The sequence below is a fragment of the Cetorhinus maximus genome, chromosome 16, assembly GCF_964194155.1.
Source record: "Cetorhinus maximus chromosome 16, sCetMax3.hap1.1, whole genome shotgun sequence".
In the NCBI taxonomy this organism is placed as follows: Eukaryota; Metazoa; Chordata; class Chondrichthyes; order Lamniformes; family Cetorhinidae; genus Cetorhinus; species Cetorhinus maximus.
The window spans coordinates 52901972-52920603 of NC_135894.1; the positions used below are offsets into that span (position 1 = coordinate 52901972).

Genomic DNA, 18632 nt, shown 5'->3' on the forward strand with positions numbered 1-18632 from the left:
ACCACATGGGCTGCAGCGGTTCAAGAAGGCAGCTCACTACCACCTTCTGAAGCACAACTAGGGATGGGTAATAAATGCTGGCCTAGCCAGCGACGCCCACACCCCATCAATGAATTTTTAAAAAGCAGGCTCGATGGGCTGAATGGCCTACTCCTATTCCTATGTTCCTATGCTCTGCATGCCTGGAGTGTGGCCTCCTTTAGTACAATCTACTTATGCAAACCTGGATTTTCAGCAACAACACCAGTGAAAACTAAGTACTGAGCTAGGATGAACATCGACCAGGACATGCACATGTGCTTGTCGAAAGTACCTCAATGTCTTGACAGAATTGTTGCTCAGGCCAGCAAAATGTTCACGTTAAGTAAAACAAATATATATATTTTATATATATATATTATATATATTTTATATATATATAATATATATATATGTTTAATTATATAACTAACTTTTAAACATAAAAAAATTGTTACAGAGGGTCCATGGAAGTTTTATAACACTGAAGGGGGTCTTACAAGTAAAAGTGTTAAGAACCCCTGCCATAGGGCATCTGGAGGTTTTAGCACATGCAGACCTTTCGTACACTACTGAACCTGTTTGATCATCGGATTTTCAATTGGCTATAAAATTAGTGTAAGTTGAAGATGCATGGAACCTCAGCATCAAGGAGGAAATGTGGAGGTTTACCATTGCATCCCACTGCTTAAAAAATTCTCAAATCCATAGTTCAAGGATCTCCAGTGTGCGTAGACAGCCTGTGCTTATGGTTACAAAATAATCATGCTTTCTATTCAAGAGATCTATACAGCGGCAACCCTGGAGATGAAATGTCTCCTGCTAATTATCAGAAAAATATTAGTGTGAGAGATTTTGTTCCCATGGTTCTTTCATAACAGACTTCTTGCCTACCACTATTGCAGTATTTATAGCAGGGTTTTGCTCAATGCAAATAATCATTTTGGTAGGGAGATATCTCTTATACCTGGGTACCTAATTAACAATCAACAACTACAAAAATAATGACATGGCTAGGTATGATCAAACCAATTATATTTGCATTATATGGCATCTGCTCAACATACATCTGTAATAAGTCTAATTTCTGTGGAAAATTCCAAATATATTTATACAATTGTGCCACTTCTTATAGAAGATTAAAAACACTACAGCCTGTTTATAAAACACATATTAATTGGTCATTTCCTAACCAATACCTAGTAGTTGTTCAAATACAAATAAATATTATCAATACATTTAAGAAATTGTTTATTGAAATAATGTTTCTTTCCACAGATTTAACTGTGTCCACTATCATCTTGTACACTGTTCTCACTCTAATGGCTGTTATTGCAAATCTTGTGTACTTTGAGGAAGTTATCTACCTGATAAGAAAAGTCCCTGCTACAAACAGGAGAGCGACTATTATGTGGGTCAGTGGAATTTCATCTGTAAGTACACTCGACAATATCTAGCTGAGAAATTCATCCTCTACCTGTTTTCAGGAATTATCTTCAATTTTCCATTAGGTTTCGAAAATCTCCCTTTTTCTACTTTGCTCTACTTCTCCCAAGGGTTTTCATATTGAAAAGTCACCTGGTCACATAAATTGTATTGGCAAAAGTTGGAATTCTGTTTTAAAAACTGTGACCCTAAAATAGTTGAGGAATACTAACATTTTGTGTGTTTGCTTGAAAATCCTCTCTCTCACCTCATCCAATTTATCAGAATATGAACACGTTTATTTTAAACAGATTAACATTCGCACTAAAGTAAAGGACAAAGAAATTTCAAACATATCTGTTAAATGTTAATATGTTGTCTTCCCTTGATGTCCTGTTAAAACTTCCTTATGATTGCTCAATATAGTATTTTAAATAACAATGCAAGCGGAAGCCACTGACAAAGAAAATAAACAGTAGATTCTGAATAACAACATAATCGCTAATTTTTAAAGTATGAGCTACCTATCTAAAATGTGACTAATCATCCAAAATCATTGTGCTTTACACATAATTAGACATCTTCCTATCCACAAATACCTATTCAGGAAATAACTGTATCTTCATACACACAATTTGGAAACTGAAAATGTTGCAAATACTTAGTAGATCTGGCAGCATCTGTGCAGAGATAACAGTTAATGTTCTGATGAAAGGTCACTGACCTGAAACGTTAACTCTGTTTCTCTCCCCACAGATGCAACCTCATCTGCTGAATATTTCCACATTTACTGTTTTTATTTCAGATTTCCAGCATCTACAGTATACTGTTTTTGTATTTGGAAACTCTGTTTTACAACATTTAAGAATGTTAATTTTTAAATAATCAGAAAGTAACAGTGTCTTTATATTTTTGTTTCAGGTGATAGCATCTACATCTTGTGTTGGGATGTGGATCCCTCTAGCATCAATGATCACAGATTTGACAACAGCAGTGTATGTATTTCTTTTGAGTTTTCTATTGCTCCTAGTATACATTAAATTTTAATTGTCTACCATTAAATTTTGGGAAGTGGAATTGGCTTGAAATTACATACTGTCTACAGCAAGGAATCAAGAGCCTTTCAATCAAACCCTTCAGTTTAGTACAAAGAAAAATATGTTCATGGTCACTGCAGGTGGAATTGGATGATCTGTTTCTATAATGCCTCTGATGTGATGTTTTCAAGTACAAAACGAAACAAACAACAGATGAGAACTACCAATAAATGTGCAACTGTGTCCCTTTACAACGTCTAAAATGAGATGAGAATGCAGGTGAATACAATTGCTTAATGTCTTCATTATGAGCTATACAATAATAATTGATTCGTTTAGGAACAAGATTGGTAATGTACAGCTTTAAAGTTTATATACCTGAAATGGGTGATTTCACTATTTTAAACTGGTTAAAATCTGTGCTAAAATAAAGAAAAATTCAAACAAATGCGCTAAACATTTCTATGTTACTATTCCTTGGTGTAATTTCCAGAACTTCCTGCACCAAGTAAGGGGCTGTACTTGCAGGGAAGTTGAATTGGAGATGGGGTAACCACTCAGCAGACCTAATTCTCTGAGCCATGCTCTCAACAAGTGCGGATCCCCTCTTAGAGTACAGAATCACAGAATTATCCCCCAAGTGACAAAATTGGCATAATTTTCTAGTATTCTTAGCAAAATACTTATTTCATTCATCTTATCCTCTCTTCCTGGTTCTCTGCCAGGCAAGCATACAACCTGCTTCCAGACATATATTGCTGCTAAGAAGTGCATAAGAGTAAGTTAGTGATAAATGTCTTTCCAATTTCCCCTTTAAACTAAGGACAGCTTTAGGTTTCAGCTTGACATATCCCGACAATAAAACAGATGAGATTGACAATTCAATGGTGTTCAGAAATCACGGGTGCAAGTTTACATCCCATCGCTTTGTGGACATCCACCATTATACCAACTTAATTATTTTGTTTTCAACAAGTTAGCTCTGATATCTCTTGACAATGGAGTTTTGCGCTCTTGGTGGGGCATGATTCATTTCTCCTCTCAATTAATATTAGAGCTAGCAACATGCACGGCAATGATAGGGGAGAAACCTTCCAAAGGGCTCACAATCCATTGTGATAATTAAAGAGTGGGATGGAACTTCACAGGGGAAGCTCTTTTACTGACTAACAGTTATCAGTTACTGACTAGAAATATTTTCAGCATGAATCATAAGGCCCTCTTCAGCAGCAGACGAGCAGGAACCCCCAGAGAAATTCATGGGCATGGTAACTGAGTCATTTTAAAATATTCAGGATAAAGCTACAACTAGGAAGAATACAAAATCATTTAAGTGAACAATATTTTGCAGGATAAATTTCTTGGATATTTTTATTATTTCTATAGGTACTTTGCAATTGTTATCCACAAGTTCCAGGAGATGATGATAGAAGAATTTGGAGGTGATGAGGCTTTCCTGAAACGTTGTGAAAATACTCTTGTCACAATTAGTACAGGGCCCTGTTGTTGCTGCTGCCCATGTTTACCTGCTGTAAAGACTTCAAGGTGAGCTGTAGATTTGATTGAGAAAAACGTTCTTGGAACTATGGCCTGTTATTTCTGTAACTGACACATACTGTATATTCTGAGTTATTGAACTTGAGTTGATAAGTGACTGAGTGACAAATGTTTCATCAGTTTAATTCAGGATCTGTGTCATAATCCAACCTACAATGATGGGATGAGCCGGGCTCTCTTTGTTAACTGGGGGAGGTGATGGCATAGTGGTATTGTCACTGGACTCGTGATCCAGAAATCCATGGTAATGCTTTGGGGACCTGTGTTCAAAACCTGCCATGGCAGATGGTGGAGTTTGAATTCAATAAAAACCTGGAATTAAAAGTCTAATGAAAACCATACTTGATTGCTGTAAAAACCCATCTGGTTCACTAATGTCCCTTTAGGGAAGGAAATCTGCCATCCTTGCCTGGCCTACAGGTTGACTCTTAAGTTCCCTCTGAATGCCCTAGTCACTCAGCAGTATCAAACTGCTACAAGGTCTCAAAAAAGATATGAAACCAGACAGACCACCCAGCATTGACCTAGGCACCAGAAACAGCAATGGCAACTCAACCCTGCAAGTCCACATTAGCAACATCTGGGGATTTGTGCCAAAATTGGGAGAGCTTGTCTCACAGACTATTCAAGCAACAGCCTGAGCGTCATAGTCATCCTCATGGAATCATATCTTACAGATAATGTCCCAAACACCACCACCACCATCAGAGGTGGTATACAGTTGGAGGGAGTTGCCCTGGGAGTCCTCAACATTGACTCTGGACCCCATAAAGTCAAACATGGGCAAGGAAACCTCCTGCTGATTACTGCCCTCCCTCAGCTGAACACCACTTGGAGGAAGCACTGAGGTGGCAAAGGTGCAGAATGTACTCTGGGTGGGGGACTTCAACGTCCATCACCAGGTGTGGATTGGTGGCACCACTCCTGACTGAGCTATCCAAGTTCTAAAGGACATAGCTGCTAGACTGGGTCTGCGACAGGTGGTGAGGGAACCAACAAGAGGGACAAACATATTTGACCTCATCCTCACCAACCTGCCTGCCACAGATGCATCTGTCCATGACAGTATCGGTAGGAGTGACCACTGTACAGTCATTGTGGAGACGAAGTTCCGCCTTCACATTGAGGATACTCTCCATTGTGTTGTGTGGCACCACCACCGTGCTAAATGGGATAGATTTTGAGCAGATCTAGCAACTCAAGACTGGGCATCTATGAGGTGCTGTGGGCCATCACAGCAGCAGAATTGTACTCAAACACAATCTGTAACCTCATGACCTGGCATATCTCCCACGCTACCATTACCATCAAGCGAGGGAATCAACCCTGGTTCAATGAAGAGTGCAGGAGGGCATGCCAGGAGCAGCACCAGGCATACGTAAACATGATATGTCAACCTGGTGATGCTATAACACAGGATTATTTGTGTGCCAAGCAGGGTAAACAGCAAGTGATAGACAGAGCTAAGCGATCCCACAACCAACGGATCAGATCCAAGCTCTCCCATCCTGCCACATCCAGTTGTGAATGGTGGTGGATAATTACACAGCAGGCTCCACAAATATCCCCATCCTCAATGATCAGGGAGCCCAGCACATCATTGCAAAAGAAAAGGCTGAAGCATTTGCTACAATCTTCAGCCAGAAGTGCTGAGTGGTTGATCCATCTCAGCTCCCTCCGGAGGTCCTCAGCATCACAGACGCCAGTCTTTAGCCAATTCAATTCACTCCACGTGATATCAAGGAATGGCTGAAGGGACTGGATAGTGCAAAGGCTATGGACCTTAACGATATTCTGGCAATAGTACTGAAGACTTGTGCTCCTGAGCTTGCCGCACCCCTAGCCAAGCTGTTCCAGTACAGCTGCAACACTGGCATCTACCCGGCTATGTGGAAAATTGTTCAGGTATGTTATATACACAAAAAGCAGGACAAATCCAACCCAGCCAATTACCGCCCATCAGTCTACTCTCCATCATCAGCAAAGTAATGGAAGGGGTCATCAACAATGCTATCAAGTGGCACTTGCTTAGCAATAACCTGCTCATTAACACTCAGTTTGGGTTCCGCCAGGGCCACTCAGCTTCTGATCTAATTACAGTCTTGGTTCAAACATGGACAAAAGATTACCCCCTGACGTTCAATGGTATTACCGTCACTGAATCCCCTTCTTTCAACATCCTGGGGTTACCATTGGCTAGAAACTGAACTGAACTAGCCATATAAATACTGTGGCTACAAGAGCAGGTCAGAGACTGCGACAAGTAACTCACCTCCTGACTCCCCAAAGCCTGCCCACCATCTACAAAGCACAAGTCAGGAGTGTGATGGAATACCCCCCCACTTGCCTGGATGGGTGCAACTCCCACAACACTCAAGAAGATTGACACTGTCCAGGACAAATCAGCCCGGTTGATTGGCACCCCATCCACAAACATTCACTCCCTCCACCACCAATGCACAGTAGCAGCAGTGTGTACCATCTACAAGATGCACTGCAGGAATTCACCAAAGCTCCTTAGGCAGCAACTTCCAAACCCACAACCACGACAATCTAGAAGGACAAGGGCAGCAGATGCATGGAAACATTGCCACCTAGAAGTTCTCCTCCAAGCCACTCACCACACTGACTTGGAAACATATCACTGTTCCTTCGCTGTCGCTGGGTCAAAATCCTGGAACTCCCTTCCTAACAGCACTGTGGGTGTACCTACAGCACAGGGACTGCAATGGTTCAAGAAGGCAGCTCACCACCACCTTCTCAAAGGCAACTTGGGATGGGCAATAAATGCTGGCCCACCCAGTGAAGCCCACATCCTGTGAATGAATGAAAAAAAAACTGTTCTAGTTCTGTTTGAAATGAGGCTACTTGATACCAACCTAGTCCATTGATGGTCCAGAAAAATAAAATTCTGATAAATTTTCATGTCTGAAATGGAACGCAGGAAAAGGAGTAAGCCCCCTCATGCTGTTCAGTTAGATCATGGCTGAAATGTAGCACAATTCTATTTAACCCCCTCCTTTGCTATCATATCTCTTAATACCCATACCTAACAAAAAAAATCTATCAATCTCAGTTTTGAAATTTTCAATTAACCCACCCAACCTCACCATCATTTTGGGAGCGAGTTCCAGACTTCCAATGCTCTTTGTAAATGGGAATGTTGCACTGATGCAGTGAGATGTTCTTGTATGTTTGGGGATGAAGACATATTAGGGCTTTGTAAATGAAAACTTAACTCTTCTTCTCATCTCTAATATACTTGACCATGAAATATTTTATGCTGACAGTGAAAATATCGGAAAAGTCTTCCAGTCCCCAACTTCTATTTTATCTCTATTTTAGCTCTATTCTCAGTTCCTATTTTGAGAGCAAATTTACATTGAAGTGCAGTTCTGAGAAGATGGGCAATCTTTGACATCTTACCAGAATGATCATTTTTCACCTGTAAATGTAGATGGTGAGTATTAATAGGATATTCATCCAAGGAGGGCATCACATAAACCTTGATCCTGTTCTCACCTAATGTTCACACACAGTGTGCTTTCCAGAAGAGATGACTGAACAACAATAGAGTCAAAATATTACCTGCATTTTGCTTTCCTCGGTCCATATACACTAAAGTGATTGCAACCTCATTATCATTCACTTGATAATGAGTAAATTTGATTCCTGATTTTGACAGGTTCTGACCACATCAGAAGTAATAGCCAGAATTTTACAGGGCAGTGGTGGCCTGGTCCACTAGCTGGAAAGTAGGGGGCAGCTGATCATGGAAGCCTCAACTGCATTTTACATTCATCAAGTGGTTAATTGCCTAGATTCGGGGCTTCTGCCCTTTTCCTGCACCTGAGAACTGCCAGTTAATCAAATGACTGGCAACTCTTCAGTCCCAGCGGTGCCACTGGCAGCAGGCCAGGAACAGCCACCAAGAAGGAGGCCTTAAGAATCAAGATAAATCTGGTGAGGCTTGCTTGAGCCTACCATTTAGGCAGGCCCCGGTGAGGGGGGTAGGGTCACTGATGAGGGTGGGAGGGATGTCTTTCAGTATAGGTGGTCTGTGCTCCCCCCACCCCAGGGGGCCTTCATGGGCCACGTGGTGTCCAACCAGAAGGGTCCCCCCAAACCCCAAGCCTGTAGGAAGGCAGCCAGATAATAATCAACAGAGTCAGGAAGAGGCCTTTAAGTGATCCTTTATTGGCCTCCCAGCATGCTCCCTGAGGCCCTATAAAATCCCAGCCAAAATTTGATTATATCTGTAAGCTATAAGGTGGAGCCTCCTGATGCACTGATATGTAATGTTACATAGTTATAAAGATGGGCTCTTCTGACATAGTATTTCATATGGTGAGCTGTTAATCATCATCAAACGATGTGTACTGTTGGTTCCTAAGCGAAAATCAACTGATTCTAATCTTGTCACAGTTCACAGTGGCTACTTTACATTGGCTTTGTGAGATGGTTAGAAATATATAGGTTGGCGCTCTGTCATTTCAAAGAATATATTTAATGGTATGTTAATAGAACGTTCCACACAGAAGGAGGCCATTTTATATTGTTAAGATACACAGTTGAAGGACATTGTTCAATTGTCTACATACTGCATTTATAAAGAGAGACTGCATGACTGGTGGGTTTCCATTGGAGCTGGAGTGCATCATTGACACCCAAAGCAACATTTTGATTTAGTTAGATGAATTTCCTTTGGAGTTTTGCTCCTGTTACAGTGTCCCTTTAAGGGGCTATCAATTTAATTTACTTTATTAATTTGTCCATTTGTTTATTTGTAATGCTCATAAGAGTATGAAGAGTGAATGCTGGGACACGGGGGTAGTAGATAGAAGCAGAGATATGTAATGCTGCATTTAGTTAAAAAATCTGGTACCAAGAAAAGCATAAGTGTTTAGTTTCATACTTAACCATGTGGCTTGGGTCAATTTAACAAATATGGCATGGAGATAAATAGAAGGCTGGATGGTGAGTAAGGAGTCTTAATTTTTAAAAAATCTTTTTGCAAAAATCTAATTTTGTTTGTAGTTAGCATTTACCTGAAATCTACAGTTTAAATTCTAAAGTTCCCAGCCTTAAGCAGGGTTTCACTGGGTGAGCAGTTGGGCTCAGTTAATTAAATAAGCAGCTGAAACTGGTTCCCCAGTAACTGGGACAGCCAGCTTTTGTCTTAGGAGCATATAAAGCCAGCCAATGTAACTCTTTCAAGTTATCAACAGTCACAGATTGTAACTCTTTCGAGTACATTCACAGTTCTTGGTTTCCGGGAGTGCGACATGAACCCACAACCTTCTGATTCAAAGGCGAGGGTGCTATGAACTGAGCCACAGCTGACACCTCTAAAGCCAGCTAATGTAGTGTGACTTAGAATAGAATGCTGGGAATTGGGTGATTGTAGAAGTAGAGGTGTCCTTTGCTTTTGGCATTTGATAACATGAGAGGAGCAGTAGCCTTGAAGAGCAAGGGGAACCAGGCCCCAGAACAGAGTGGGACTGGGAGCCAGCACAAGATTGCTACTGTCTAACCTTTAAAATAAAAATAAGTCTTTAGTTTTGATTAAGTAATCTTTAAAGTATAAGCAGTAAGGTCCCTAGTATATATTTAATATTCCTTAAACTAGATGAAGTAAAAGGGGCAATTTAAGGGTAAGTCATGACAGGGCAGCTTGGTCACATAGAATGCTCCTCCTGTGTGATGTGGGAAGTCAGGGACACTTTCAGTGTCCAGGGTGATCATGTATGCAGGAAGCATCTCCAGCTGCAGCTACTTGATCTATGTTTTGGAGCTGGAGCTGCTGTTGGAGTCACTGTGGAGCATCCCTCATGCTGAGATCTTCCTTGATAGCATGCACAGCGAGGTGATCACACCACAGGTGAAGAATGCACAGGTAGAAAGGAAATGGGTGACTACCAGACAGCGTATAAGCACTGGGCTGGTAGTGTAGGAGTCCCCTGGGTCCATCTTCCTCTCTAATAGATTTTCTGTTTTGGATACTGCTGGGGGAGATGGTTTCTCAGGGGAATGCAGCAAGAGCCAAGTCTGTGGCACCATGAGCTCAGCTGCACAATTTTTTGGGGGGGAGGGGGGGTTGTTGGAGAGCAATAGTGATAGGGATTCTATCGTAAGAGGTACAGATAGACTTTCCTGCAGATGCAGACGTGACTTCAGGATGTTATGTTGCGTCCCTGGTGCCAGGGTCAAGGATGTTGCTGAGTGGTTGCAGGACGTTCTGAGAGGGGAGGGTGAACAGCCAGAGGTTGTGGCCCATATCAGTACCAATGACATAGGTAAAAAGAGAGATGAGGTCCTGAAAGCAGAATATAGGGAGCTAGGAAATAAATTAAAAAGCAGGACCTCAAAGATAGGAACCTCAGGATTACTCCCAGAGCCGTGTACTAGTGAGATCAGGATTAAAAGAGTAGACCAGATAAATGTGTGGCTGAAGAGATGGTGTAGGAGGGAGGGATTTAGATTCCTGAGGTGATGGAACCTGTACAAGCTGGACAGGTTGCACCTCAGCAGGATTGGAACCAACGTCCTCGCAGGGTTATTTGCTAGTACTGTGGGGGAGGGTTTAAACTAAAGTGTCAGGGAGATGGGAACCTGAGCTGGGAGAAAGAAGAGAGGGAAACAAAGACAGAAAAGTGGAAGGCAGAGGAAATGAGGGCTGGCAGCAAATAGGGCTATAGTACAAAAAAATCCAAAGATGAGTCATATAAAGTTGCTAGAAAAATTAGCAAGCCTGAGAATTGGGAGCAGTTTAGAATTCAGCAAAGGAGGACCAAGAGGTTGATTAAGAGGGGAAAAAGTAGAGTATCAGAGTAAACTTGCAAGGAACATAGAAGTGGACTACAAATGTTTCTACAAGCATGTAAAAAGAAAAAGATTAGTAAAGGCACATGTAGGTCCCTTACAGTCTGAAACAGGAGGATTTATAATAGAGAACAAAGAAATGACAGAGCAACTATTTTAGTTCTTCTTCACGGAGGAAGACAAATAACTTTCCAGAAATACTAGGGAACCAAGGGTCTAGTGAGAAGGAGTAATTGAAGGGAATTAGTTTTACTAAAACAATAGTGCTGGAGAAATTAATGGGACTGAAAGCCAATAAATCCCCAGAGCCTGATGATCTACATCCCAAGGTACTAAAGGAGGTGGCCATGCAAATAGTGGAAGCATTGGTTGTCATCTTCCAAAATTCTCTAGATTCTGGAGTAGTCCAGGCAGATTGGAGGGTGGCAAATGTGACCCCACTATTTAAAAAAAGGAGGGAGGGAGAAAACAGGAAATTGCAGACAAGTTAGCCTAACATCAGTGGTAGGGAAAATGCTAAAGCCTATTATAAAGGATGTGGTAACAGGATACTTAGAAAATATCAATGGGATTAGACAAAATCAACATGGATTTATGAAAGGGAAATCGTGTTTGACAAACCTACCGGAGTTTTGAGGACGTTACTAGCAGAATAGATAAGGGAGAACCAGTGGATGTGATGTATTTGGATTTTCAGAAAGCTTTTGATGAAGTCCCATGTAAGAGGTTAGTGTGCAAAATTAAAGTGCATGGGATTAGGGGTAATATACTGGCATGGGTTGAGAACTGGTTAGCAGACAGGAAACAGAATAGGAACAAATGGGTCTTTTTCAGAGTGGCAGGTGACTAGTAGGGTCAGTGGTCAGTGCTTGGGCCCCAGCTATTCACAATATATATCGATGATTTAGATGAGAGAACAAAATGTAGTATTTCCAAGTTGGCTGACGGCACAAAACTAGGTGGGAATGTGAGTGGTGAGGGGAATGTTAAGAGGCTTCAAGGCGATTCAGGCAGGTTGAGCAAGTGGGCAAATATGTAGCAGATGCGGATAAGTTTGAAGTTTTCCACTTCGGTAGGAAAAGCAGAATGGCAGAGCATTATTTAAATGGTGATTGGGAAATGTTGATGCACAAAGGAACCTGGGTGTCCTTGTACACCAATCACTGAAAGCAAGTATGCAGGTGCAGCAAGCAGTTAGGAAGGTAAATTGTATATTGCCTTGATTGCAAGAGGATTTGAGCACAGGAGCAAGGATGTCTTACTGCAGCTGTACAGGCCCTTGGTGAGACCACACCTGGAGTAGTGTGCAGTTTTGGCCTCCTTACCCAAGAAAGGATATACTTGCCATAGAGGGAGTGCAGCAAAGGTTCACCAGATTGATTGCTGGGACGGCAGGATTGCCATATGAGGAGAGATTGGGTCGACTAGGCTTGTATTCACTGGAGTTTAGAAGAATGAGAGGGCATCTCATTGAAACGTATAAAATTCTGACAGGGCTGGACATACTGGATGCAGGGATGATGTTTCCTCTGGCTGAAGGGGTCTAGAACAGGGGGTTACAGTCTCAGGATACAGGGTAGGCCATTTAGGACTGATAAGGAAAAATTTCTTTGCTCAGAAGTGTGGTGCACCTGTGGAATTCTCTACCACAGAAGGCTGTGAAGGCCAGGTAACTGAATATATTTAAGAAGGAAATTGATTTCTAGACTCTAAAGGCAACAAGGGGTATGGGGAGAGAGTGGGAGTATGGCATTGAGATAGAGGATCTGCCATGATCATACGGAATGGTGAAGCAGGCTCGAATGACCATTTCCATGTTTCTATGTTCCTAAGAAATAATCCACAAAATTGGAATTGTTGGCATTAGTACTTCTTTGGTAAATACTGGCTTAAGTGATTGAAACTAAATGTATTATACCAAATTTGTATGTTGGTGATTGGTACCTTGGCAGGAGGTAAATATAAAAAATAATACTGTCTTTCGACTGAGACATAGGCCTGAATTTTGTGCTCGTCAGGCGCGTGCAATTGGAGGGTCTGGGAGCAGACGGAAAACAGGCTCTCGACAGCGATTGCCCCATGACTGCGATTTCATGCTGGCTGGCCAATTAATGGCCAGCCATTGTGAAATACACCCTGCGAAAGGCTCAGCACTGCCAGTGGGGGTGAGAAGAGGGTGGGTGCTGATGTCACTGCGGGTGCTGTTGAGCGCTTGCACTGAGCTCCCTGAAGGCAGACAGATGGCTCAGGGAGTTGCAGACCTCCAAATAATAGAAGAAAGCACAAAAAATGTCCATGCAGCACAATCAAGCACCTGAAAGCATACCTCATAAAAATGCTGTTCCCAGATATTTATTTTCTTATTTTATATCCTAACGGAGATTTCATCCTGCCCTTAGATGAAGAACTTATTGAAACGTGAATTCCGCCCACCTTTTCAGCCCATGCGATGAGCTAAAAATCTCACGGGCAATGTAAAGTTGCTGTCTGCAGGCTTTTTAATGACCTTAATTGGCCCATTGATTGTCAGCAGGCACTGCTCCTACTCCCGCACATACCTGACGATCTCAATATCGCACCCATGTGAGATGATGTCGGGATGCATGCCTGATGTCTTTTCGCGCACTTTTACGTGGGTTCGGGTCAGGCACGTGTCTGACCTCAGAACGCAAGATTCAAGCCATTAAATCAAGGCCCCATCTGCTCTCGAGTGGGCACAAGCCCCCAATGCTATTTTGAAGAAGAACAGGGGAGTCATCCCCAGTGTCCTTCTCAATGTGTATCCCTGAATCAACATCACTACAAAAAATATAACACTGCTGTTTGTGGGAGCTTGTTGCGTACAAATTGGATGCAGTGTTTCCTACATTACAACAGTGCTACACTTTGAAAATGCTTAATTGGCCGTAAAGTGCTTTGAAATGTCCTGAGGTCATGAAATGCAATATAAATGCAAGTCTTTTTTTTTTACAAAAAGCATCACAAGGCACTTCAGAGTGTTCCGAGTTAAGTCATTTGTTAGGTTAATGTGTTAAAAGTAAATGAAGACCTAAACTAACAACTTATATTTGCCATTTTAAACTAATGCCTAAATATGTTAATGTCTTTCTTTTTAGGCGCCTGATGTTTATGCTGAAATTGGGAACATTTCAGCTCGCTTTCTTACGGCCAGTCCTAATGATCTTAACATTAGTCCTTTGGGTGAATGGGACATTCAGCCCGGATGATGTATGTTGTTTTTTTCCCTGTTGAGCTAGATGCTAATACATGGATAGAATAAATAAAAATGTTGGTGATAAGTTGACATTTTAATTTACAGGATGGAAATTGACACATTTTGCCCTTTTTCTGAGCTGCTGTCTAAGCAGTTCATTTTTTAAAAGTTCACATTTAAGTTAATGCTGTCATTCTCTCTTGAAAAATACACACTACTATTTCTTGGTGCCTCTATTGTGTAATGTTCAGTGACGATGATTAAAGAGTGACTGTAGAGAGTGTTCTGAAGAGAGGATTGTGCTGACAGGGGAGAGGGTGTCATAGTGGTAATGTCGCTAGACTAGTAATCCAGAGACCCAGGCTAATGTTCTGGAGACATCGGTTCGAATCCTACCATGGCAGCATGGAATTTGAATTCAGTTAATAAAAAAAACACCTAGAACATAGCCCATCTCCTGGGCATCTGCCCTCACCCCTTCCCCTGCCTCCCAGAACCACAATAGGGTCCCCCTTGTCCTCACTTATCACCCCACCAGCCTCTGCATTCAAAGGATCATCCTCTGCCATTTCTGCCAACTCCAGCATGATGCCACCACCAAACACTTCCCTACTGTCAGCATTCTGTAGGGACCATTCCCTTTGGAACACCCTGGTCCACTCCTTCATCACCCCAAACACATCATCCCCTTCCCATGGCACCTTCCCATGCAATCGTAGAAGGTGTAACACCTGCCCCTTTACCTCCTCCCCTCTCATTGTCCAAGCCCCCAAACACTCCTTTCAGGTGAAGCAGTGCTTCACTTGCACTTCCCCCAATTTAGTCTACTGCATTCGCTGCTCCCACTGTGGTTTCCCCTACACTGGGGAGACCAAACGCAGCCTGGATGACCGCTTTGCAGAACACCTTCGGTCTGTCCGCAAGCATGACCCAGACCTTCCTGTCACTTGCCATTTCAACACACCACCCTGCTCTCATGCCCACATGTCTGTCATTGGCCTGCTGCAATTTTCCAGTGAAGCTCAACGCAAACTGGAGGAACAGCACCTCATCTTCCAACTAGGCACTTTACAGCCTTCTGGACTTAACTTTGAGTTCAACAACTTCAGACCATGAACTCTGTCCTTTATCTTCACCCATTTTTAAATCCCTTTTTTAAAAAGTAATTTTAATTTTTATTCATTTATTCATTGTTTTATATCCTTTTTAATCCCCCTTTTTAAATCCCTTTAATCGCTTCTTCTATCCTTTCTTCCCCAACCACTGCCCCCTCCCTCCACCACCACCCACCCTCCCAAAGACCATCTGTCACTTGTTCTACGTCATACTTTCACAGAGTGCTGACCTTTGCTCTGCTTTCTTACCTTTATGCCACTATCAGCATCTTTTTAAATCTTTACCACTACCATTAACACTCCCTTTGTCTTGTGTCCATGACATCTTCGTCAATCTCTCCTAGCCACCTATCACTGGCCTTCTATCTAGCTTTACCTGCTCCACCCACCACACCCCTCCCCACCCACCTTAAACAGTATAAATTCCATCACAGAGATAAAAACAAAAAGCTAAAAGCTACTGTGGACGCTGGAAGTCCAAAACAAAAACAGAATTACCTGGAAAAACTCAGCAGGTCTGGCAGCATCGGTGGAGAAGAAATCAGTTGACGTTTCGAGTCCTCATGACCCTCCACCGATGCTGCCAGACCTGCTGAGTTTTTCCAGGTAATTCTGTTTTTGTTTTAAATTCCATCACATTTCTACTTCTCTTCTCTTCTTCTGAAGAGTCATTCGGACTCGAAATGTTAACTCTGTTTCTTTCTCCATAGATGCTGTCAGACCTGTTGAGGTTTTCCAGCTATTTCAGTTTTTGGTTTCAGATTTCCAGCATCCGCAGTATTTTGCTTTTATCTGGAATATGAATCTAGTCTCAGTAATGGTAACCCTGAAACTATCATCAATTGTCATAAAAACCCATCTGTTTCACTAATGTCCTTTAGGGAAGGAAATCTGCCATCTTTACCTGGTCTGACCTACATGTGGCTCTGAAATGGCCTAGCAAGCCACTCAGCTCAAGGGCCTTTAGGGCCAGCGACACCAGCACCCCGTGAAAGAATAAAGAAAAAAAATGACAGTTTCCTGGCTTAGAACTCTAAATAACTCTCAACGTCACCATGCCACACCTTGGAATATTGCCCAATGCTTAGCAGTATGTGTTCAAAACTGTTGTCCATTTACCTGTATGATGGGTTACCATCTCCGCTGTGGCAGTAATGTCTATATACCAATTGGAGCTTAGCCATTACTCCATAGTAGGCTGGTCTAACCTGCCCATTTCATGCTTGATTAAAAGCAATAAATAAAAACAAATTTATGGTATAGAACTGACAATAGTTAGGTGTATTTTCACTGAATGTAACAGTATATGATTTCTTATTTTACAGTTTTCTCCTAGTGGACCTGCAATGTGGATTAACATTCTCCTTGGTATCTCCACAGTAGTTGCACTGTGGCCAGTTTCGATTGTTTTTAACAAAGTCAAAGGTGAACTTAGAAATCAGAAGATAATCCCCAAATTTATCCTTTTTAAGGTAGAATGAACTCTGCACCTTGCAGATACCTAAGAAACATTTTTTATTTCTTATTTAAAAAGACCAAATGTTAGTTACCAGGCTGGTTAGAACCTCACTGGATATGATGTATATGGTATAATTGGAGAAAATAAACAAGGTTATACAATATTAACTTTTTAAAACATGTGTATAAAACAATAAGATTGATACAATTTTTGTTTTTTTTAACTCATGTTTATTGTAAAAATACATTATCCGTTTGTGGAGATCTGTTTCCTATAAACTGAAATGAATAATCTTCCGTAACAGGAACTGGTTAGCATATCTAAAGGGGAACCATTAATGGAAACCTCACTATTTTGCACTGGAGATTATCCAGGCTGCCACCATGCTCTACTGTTCACTTCTAAAAGTGGAAAATCGCACACTGTTGTAACAAATAGTTGAATTTATTTACATGGCCATCAATATGATTTATTTATTTCATTGAATTACTTAAATTGTTCAAAGGAATGAATCCAAAATCCTAATTTCCTTCAACTGACTCAGTTTTATCTGGTAAAAGTCCACAGAGCCAATTTGCTACCTTGACATGGAAATACCTACTCCTACCCAGGAATTGGAGACAGAAGAGAAAAGCAAAACCTCCTGGGTTTTCAAAGGCAGACTCTAGACATAAGGCCCTATACATCTTTATAAGTAGATGTTTATGTGGTCAAATGTCACATCACTAAACCTCCAGGACTGCCTCCAACCAGAATTGGCAAGTCTATCCTCTCCCTGGCTGGGACCACAGAAGAAAAGAACAAATGATCCTGCAAAGGATCACAGACGGGCAGGTTATTAAAAACAAGCAAATGCCTCGTGTAAGCCTAGGACCCAGAGCTGAATGCTGAAATGCAGGAGGCCAGTTGTTGCAACTCAAAGTATTCTAAAAAGAAAAGGAACATGAAAGGACAGGGTTATTATTTTTTTCTCCAATTTTTTTTTTCAAGGAAACAATTAAGATTGAGTTAAGTGGAATTTTCTTAGACTGTCATTCTGTATGTTCACATGCCATCTGTGAATAAATCAGCTTAACAATTCATATCTGGTTTTGACTCACCAAAGGTTTGAGTCCCCCATTTCAAAGATTGGCGAAGCATATATGAGGACAAGTGTTAAGTACACAACGTCCAATTTGGATTGCAAAGCAACCTGATTGTATAATTAGATATTGGGCTGTACAGGCACTCCTCAATGTAAGACTCCCTGTCTGTATGTGGGATTGACCATCAGGATGCATCCCAGAGGATATTTAAGGTACACTTAACTTATAACAATCACCCTGCATTTGTCTGAGCTGTTTAGTGATCAGTTAAAAATAATTGGTTGGCTTGAGAAATTACAATTTGTTAAAGCGTATCATACAAGTTTAATTATCATGGTTGATATTATACTCAGTGATTTTAATTTTCTATTGTTTTTTTCTGCAGATTTCATTCATTCTTAATCAACTCCAAGCTTTAATTATCAACATAACAGCAGTGGCAGGCGGTATAGCCTGTGCACCCCCATTTTCACCCACAGCCAGAGGAGCATGTATGTGATTTAAAGATGCTATTATATTTTTAATATATAATACACTAAATTTTTGCTTGAGAGATCATTTAGATTTGTTATTATTTGTGAGTATTAATTTGTGATATCAGACAGATGTGCAACAATGCTCTTTATTGGTCCAGTGCACTCCTACATTCCTAAGTGGTTCAATGTGGTTAGAATAAAAACACATACCTTACAAATAGTTAGGGTAATTTGATGTGTTGAGGCCCTGCTTGAAAATGGATAGATTAAATTTTTTTGACATATTCAATGTGCAAACAGGGTGTTTTTTTAACTAGCCAAGGCCCCTCTAGCTTTAATGTCAAGTCAGAAATAGGGCTATAACACTAGCCTATTCTCCAACCTGTGCTCACCACTAGCAATCCTCCACAATGCCAGCAGAGCC

At 41.3% G+C, this 18632-nt stretch overlaps 1 protein-coding gene across 1 annotated transcript in view; it reads left to right on the forward strand.

The window, feature by feature from the left end:
- Window positions 1–18632, forward strand: part of LOC144691952 (organic solute transporter subunit alpha-like) — a 54339-nt gene that overhangs the window by 35017 nt on the left and 690 nt on the right. The window contains exons 2-7 of the mRNA XM_078560518.1: window positions 1297–1451; window positions 2365–2438; window positions 3867–4025; window positions 13976–14087; window positions 16514–16660; window positions 18118–18223. Of these exons, the coding sequence (XP_078416644.1) occupies window positions 1297–1451; window positions 2365–2438; window positions 3867–4025; window positions 13976–14087; window positions 16514–16660; window positions 18118–18223 (753 nt within the window). The remainder of the gene's footprint in view (window positions 1–1296; window positions 1452–2364; window positions 2439–3866; window positions 4026–13975; window positions 14088–16513; window positions 16661–18117; window positions 18224–18632) is intronic.